Source organism: Malus domestica, chromosome 09 (assembly GCF_042453785.1).
Source record: "Malus domestica chromosome 09, GDT2T_hap1".
Lineage (NCBI taxonomy): Eukaryota > Viridiplantae > Streptophyta > Magnoliopsida > Rosales > Rosaceae > Malus > Malus domestica.
The window spans coordinates 33,839,143-33,845,788 of NC_091669.1; the positions used below are offsets into that span (position 1 = coordinate 33,839,143).

General features: G+C 35.1%; 1 protein-coding gene across 9 annotated transcripts; it reads left to right on the forward strand.

Annotated features, from left to right (window-relative positions):
• Nucleotides 1–753: 753 nt before the first annotated feature.
• LOC139188086 (uncharacterized) lies at nucleotides 754–5,805 on the forward strand. 9 transcript variants are annotated; one of them, XM_070805141.1, is made up of 9 exons: nucleotides 754–1,214; nucleotides 1,327–1,409; nucleotides 1,492–1,580; nucleotides 2,574–2,687; nucleotides 2,854–2,968; nucleotides 3,916–3,974; nucleotides 4,708–4,842; nucleotides 5,279–5,396; nucleotides 5,529–5,805. In XM_070805141.1, exons 1-9 carry the CDS (start codon nucleotides 1,027–1,029, stop codon nucleotides 5,552–5,554), a joined length of 927 nt encoding a protein of 308 aa, XP_070661242.1. In that variant the 5' UTR covers nucleotides 754–1,026; the 3' UTR covers nucleotides 5,555–5,805. The 9 variants fall into 9 exon arrangements, with proteins under 9 accessions (XP_070661242.1, XP_070661236.1, XP_070661238.1 ...); XM_070805135.1 differs by having other exon boundaries at nucleotides 5,565–5,805; XM_070805137.1 differs by having other exon boundaries at nucleotides 5,279–5,375; nucleotides 5,565–5,805.
• The last annotated feature ends 841 nt before the right edge of the window (nucleotides 5,806–6,646 follow it).

A 6,646-nucleotide genomic window follows, 5' to 3' on the forward strand; every position in this document is an offset into this window, starting at 1 on the left:
AAATAAAGAGATTCGCATTCATTTTTCATAGAATCAGAGTTTAGCTTACAGGGGACGCGGGGAAGTTCTTTGAAGACTCGCTGACCATATTGACCCATAAAGGTTCAACCTTTACACGTCCAATTATAAAATAAAAAATAAAATAAAATACTCCCTTTCCTTTTATCAAGAAAATTATGGAAAATAGTAAGCACTATTTTGAAATTGATTACGTGTGCAGTAAAATATAAAGTAAATAAGATACAATATTTACGAGGTTCGATAATTGTGTCTATGTTCTCGGGGCAGTAGTAGTACTTTCTTTTATTATCTGAAATAATAGAAGTATCATGATAACTCGTATTATTTTCTCTCTTCTCTCTAGCCTAGCTCACTGGTATTTTCTTCTGTATCTCTCTTCTTTCTCTCCTCTCCCTTTGTTTTTTTCTCTCTTTCCTCCTTACTTTTCTCCGTATGTCTCCCTCTGTTTCTTTCTTCATTTGTTCCTTTGATTAATAGGTAAAACTAGTGATAGACAAAACTTAGTGGGAAAAGTGGTCATCCACATTATCTAAAGTAGTAGGGGGCAGGCACTGTTCATTTTTTTATTTATTTGGTTTATTTACAAGAATGTCATCCGGGTTGGGAGGGTAATTCTCAAAAGTTCAGAGGGTGATTTTGTCCCAATGGTTTAGCGCCACTCGATTTCACGTTATTTACAACAAAGCCATTAGGTTTGGGCTGATATTGGGGTTGGGTTGGAAGGGCAATTTTGTCCTGTTTGTTTGAGACGGATTGAGGTGGGTTTAGGTTTGTTGTCATTCAGTGAGGGTTTCGGGGATGGGAGGCCATGCCTAGATAGAGAGAAGAGAGACAGAGTGAGAGAGAGAGGGAGAGGGAGGAGTGGGGATCTCATCTCTCACCCTTCCTCTTTCTCTCCTACTCAAACCTTAGCAGCCACAACACCATCTCTGGAATAGCATCGGCTCCTGCTTCCTAAAACCAAAACCACGACCTCCATTTCTGTAACTCGAGAGCTTCGGTGAGATGAAGGAAAGGAGCAGGGAGATGGCCTCTTCTCGAGTCTTCTGTTTCATTCCGTTTCTCTCATCCAAAAAATTAATCATTGATTCTCAAACTCTCCCTCTGTCTCGCACTGCCACACCAGGCGCCGCAGCCGCTCAAAGACTGGGTCTCCAAAGGCGGCGTTTTGTAAAACCCTCCCTACTCTCAAGGCAAGTAATCTCATGCCCAATTTGGAATTTAAATCTATTTATTTTTTTTAAATTGATTTGGGGTTACTGAAATCAGCTATGGAAAATCTGCTACTGTCTGAGAAAACTCAAGATTACAGTATTCAAGTTTTGGGTTCTCCTCAGACTTCACAATTGTGAACTGGGCAGCCAGTGCAACTGGTTACAGAGCTTCCTGTGAGTTAAAGTTTTAAATTTTTGTTTAAATTTTTTAGAGTTTTTATCGTTTTAGTTATCTCTGCTGATGTTTTGCATCCAGTTTTGTCTGAATACCGTGTTACAAAATCAGATCTGGAGCTTGCCCTTATTCAGTTTGCCAATGACATAAGTTTTGAAGCTCATGTTGAGGTAATCTTTTATGAAAACGTTTGATTGCACAAATGTGTTTCATATATACATCATATGCGTCATTAACAAATAAATGTCCATTTAACACTTACTTCTGCATAACTTCGTTGTAAGTATATCTGTGAGTACTTGCCCGTTACGTACTTCTAATAGCAAGAAGCAGCTTAGGAATGGACGGTTATTTCACTTCTGCATGAACTTTGTGCACTTTGAAATCTTGATTTTGGGCTCATTCTTATAACATCTTCAGAAATATTTCAAAACTTGACTCCCTTTTTCTTAGTCATTATTGCTATTTTTTTTTTTAACCAAGTCATGAGAAAAGTTAGGGTAGGCATGTATGAGTATCAGCTGGAAAGCATGTTTCTTCACCACATGAGGCGGATAATTGTTCAGCTGTATATGGATTTTCATTTGTTGGACTGTGCTGCTTTAAAGTTCTGTATTGGTGCTATCATTGAAGATGCCCCCTGTGCTATGTTGGGGACTTTCTTGATTCAAGTATTCACTTGGTTTTTTATTTTCTTACAAGTTTTCATTTGAAAAAAAAAAATGCTTCATTCGTATGCATTCTATGTTGCTACTGAGGTTTACAATTTTTTTACTTTTTGCTTTTTATTTTTCCTCCTCAGGTAATATTTTCCTTTTACTGCATATTGTATCTTCTGTTTGGGAATGCCTATGTTTTTTTAACTTGCTGAGAATGCCTCTGTCAAAATTTTAAGGGCCTTTCTTTGTTTCATCCTATCATTTTCTTCATTTTCTATGTCCAACTATGAAGCATTTTTTTTTTATTGATATAAAGACCTTTTCTTTCTCCAATTATGCCTCTGTCAACTCTTTTTAATTTAAATGCACTCATTTAGCACTCACATTTATCTGATAGAGTAGATAAAAAAAGAGGGAAACATGGATTATGTATGCACCTTCATTTTGTTTTCTTATACGTCCTACTGTTATGAGATTAAATTTAACAGACATTCATACTAACAGCTTCGGATTTCAAAATTTGTAGAAACCAGCTGTGATCTGTTGCAGGAAATATTTAGAAAAGAAAACACCTCTACATACCGAAGATTATGTCTAACTTTAGCATACTTGAAGCCGGTATGCTATGCCATCAGCTGCTTCTAATTTTGTAAACAGTTAATACTATCTTAAAATTGAAATTATGAATCCTTAAAATTGAAATTATGAATCCTTATGTTCATGACTGAATTATTATAGTTCTTTAAGATTTATTGAATACATATTTTCAAAATGTCTCTCACAGCGGAATCACCGCCACCAACAGCTATGGCTGCGCACTTCGTTGTCGTCCAGTATTCCTCCAAAATTCCACTGTCTCTCTTTGCTCTCTCCGACTCATTGCGTCTCTATTCTTCCAGGTACACCCATATCTATATCCCAAACGACTCTTTATATGTATCTATTAGTTATGTGCTTATATACTGTAAGGATGCTTGGGCTAGTATATATATTTCCACATATTGTATTGGTAACCACAAGCATTTGTGTTTTATCTGGCAGTGTGATGCCATTTTTATCCCAACAGGTTCTGGAAGTGATCTCTGTTTCTGTTATCAAATGTGTGTAGTCTCCTTTTTTTTTTTCTTCTTTTGGCTGGAAATAATGGAGAAGATAAAATTTGAAGGACACAGTTGTGGTAATCCTTGAGATAAAAGTAGATGATCCAAGGATTAAAACATATATTTCAAGGAATTAATGTTGGATGCAAAGAACAATGTTACAGTTTCACTATCATATATCCAAATATCGTAAGTTTGGGACTTAACGTAAGCTGTAGTTTGCAAGACCACTTACAAGTAAATTTTTTTTTTTTTGGGGGGGGGGGGGGAGGGGGGAAGCAGTTGAAAAACTTGATATCACCTTTGCATTTGTATGTTATCAATGTAAAGATTATTCTTTTGATCAGTTAGATGTCACAGTTTTTATAATCAATGCTTTGGTTAACTATAAATCCACACACCATTTTCATAAGATTTGTTTTTTTGCCAACATATTAATTTTGCTCAATGATAATGCTGTAATTGGAATATTTGTTTTTATAGAAATGATGTAATGGGTTAATCTAAAATTCCGAACTGAACTCTTACATGACTGCTATTGCACATGCTCCTCTTTTTTGGTTATTGGGTTTTATTTTATTTCATTTTTTGGTAAATGCAATTGTTGGTTTTGCAAAGAACTGACTTTTCTCTTATTTATAGTTCTCTATGCATGTAGTTTCACCTTTTTTGATCTCGAGTATCTGGTTGGCTTTATTTATCAGGCCCAGCGTTGTGATTCTGGATGCTGACATGATTAACCACAGGTTGGTGTTCCTTAGGAACTTGGTGCGGAGAAATGCAAGCATGTTGCAGCGTATTATGGGTATATTACTACAACTTTTTTTTTCCTTTCTGTATATGATACTAGATTTTAACTGAGACCAGATTGTATTAATCAAACAAAAGCATTGTTTTCCAACTGGTATAAAACAAGATTCTTTTCCACCAAAAAAAGACTAGGTATCCATACTGTATGGTTATTTTCTTTATAGTATAAACCTGTTGAATCAACCATTGAATTGGTTTTGGAGTTTTCGTTTGATCAGAGAGATAGAGTGTTTTTTTGGGTGAAAGTTTTAATCAGTGAGACTTGGAAGAAAATGGAAGAATTTTCCTTTTCTATGTTCTAAGAATCAGACCCTGTGCATTCTTACTATTTAATGCTGAGAGTTTCTATTCTGTTATATTATAATGGAACCAATGCAGGTTTACTTCGACTACATGAGGAGCTTCAGAGTTGAATTTGATGAGTTTTTTTAGGAAGGAATAATATCAGAAATTGAAGTTGGATTAGGTCTGTGTGGAGAGCTACGGTATCCTTATCCTGAACGGCATGGTTGGAAATATCCTAGTATTGGTGAATTCTAGGTACCTTAATAAATGATGATCCTTCCTTTCATTAGTGGCATGCATAATAGCTAGGGACTGACGGTTATGTTAAGTTAATAGCCCTTCATTCATTTGTGGTGTGGTTATGACCTTAAGCCTGTAGCTCATTTGATTTTTACTTTTTTCTGAACTTTGAAGTATCTCTTATTCAACCTGGTTTGGTGCAGTGTTATGACCGGTACTTGATGAAGAATCTGACGCAGGCTGCAAAAGCAAGGGCCACTCCTTCTGGGCCAGAGTACCAGATAATGCAGGTTCTTATAATTCCCAACCACATGAGACAGGGTTTTTCCGTGACAGAGGTGATTATGATAGCTACTATTGCAGATTCTTTCGTAATTGGTACTCTTGTGTGTTGATTGATCATGGTGATCGGGTATATGAATCCTAGAGCACCATTACGCTTGATAGATATAGGATCCTTATTGAATGATACAAAAAAACTCAAATCTTTTCTATCTATTGGTTACTGGTAATTTGGATTGGTGTCTGAGATTTTGAGAATGGCTCGCATCTTTAATTTCTTTTTCCTTCATTATTACTGTTTTCAAAATTTTTACTGCTGTGTATTGATGATTTGTAGTCTGAGGGCTTCAATCTGTTGGAATTTTGAATGGTTATTGCTTCATCGGAATTTGGGTGGTCCAAATTTTGAATTAGAAGAAAGCCCATTTGATTAATATTTTAGATGGATTTGGCTCTCTATGTTTCATCTGTTATTTCTTCCCCACTTGGAAGGTGGAAGGCCCAACTTTGAGCTCAGAGCTTGAATTTCTCAATATTCGTTTCTCTGCACTCTCATCAGTCACTCTTGATCCTCTCTCTGAGGAACTGGGTACTTTTCCAGCTCTAACAAGTAATACTCCATTTAATTGCTTAATTGAGGTTTTTTGTTTCTCTTTTTCGTTCTTTCATCAGTTCGTTGGGTTTTTTGTTTCTCTTGATCCTTCTTAATTATCATCTATTAATGTTTCCATTCATAATGAAGCAACCTGTTTTGAGGTAGCCACGTGAACCATTGCAGGAAACGTGCAGCCGACTCGGGATTTGACATTGCAGGTTTCATTGACTTCCTATCCTGTGCTTGCTTATTTTTTATTATCTGATTTTAAACTTTTAACAGCATAAAGCTTATGAAAATTCAAATGTATTTGACCACGATATAATTTTAGAGGATTTCAAAAGTGAAGATTTTTTGTGGATGTAGAAGAATGTTTCAAGTCTTTAACATATTTTAATGTGGACTATCCTTTTATTTGGGTCAATTTACATTGTCGATCATTGATAATATTAATGTTGCAATCCTTGACTCCCAATGAAGAATGGCTGTTTTGTATCAATCATTATTGGAAGGAAAAGAGAGGCGAGAGAAACATTAGTTGTGTAATAGTTTTACTAAACAAACAGAATTATATCACACATTTTGTATCCTATAGCTAATCACCGTAATCATAGTTAGTCAGTTTAATTATTAGCAGCTGATAAGTGTTTGTAAAGAAGTGTAGCCATCGGAATTTAAACAAATTCAAATTTATAGATTCAAATTTAAACAAAATCGAAGTGTAGCCATTGGAATTTACCTTCACCAATGCACTAATTTTTTGGTTAATACGAGAGATTTTTCCATGTATCTGAAATATGAATTGGTACATCACGTGTCATAAAGTAGAGGTATATTGAAAATATATATATTTTTTCCATTTATTTTATAACATTGACATGTGATGTATCGGTTTATGTTGTGAATACATGAAAAAAAACTGTCGAGGGCTACAAATTGTGAATTTTTGTTGTGCGACTACTTCTCTTGAGGGTATTGTTCTATCCATTCTATGGAAAAAAAAAATCAGTACAATTCGATTTTGTTTTGGGCCACAACAGATTTTAACTTAAAAATGTTCCCAAATTTTCATTCACAATAAAATTTCCATGCCATTCAGTTACAGAATGAATATGCAAAGCATGCAACTTGCCTTATTTGCGTATCTTGCACAATTACAGCATATTGTAAAGTTAATTTGACAGTCGGTTACACTAGCATAAGGGCAAACATTGTAGGAATAATACGTAACCTAGTAAGGAACCAAATTTTAAAAGACAAGGACG

Coding starts and splice junctions, on each gene's coding strand:
- LOC139188086 (XM_070805135.1), top strand. CDS start 1,027: ATGAAGGAAAGGAGCAGGGAGATGGCCTCTTCTCGAGTCTTCTGTTTC. Junction 1,215..1,326: donor AAACCCTCCCTACTCTCAAG/GCAAGTAATCTC, acceptor AGAAAACTCAAG/ATTACAGTATTCAAGTTTTG. Junction 2,688..2,853: donor CTTTAGCATACTTGAAGCCG/GTATGCTATGCC, acceptor TGTCTCTCACAG/CGGAATCACCGCCACCAACA.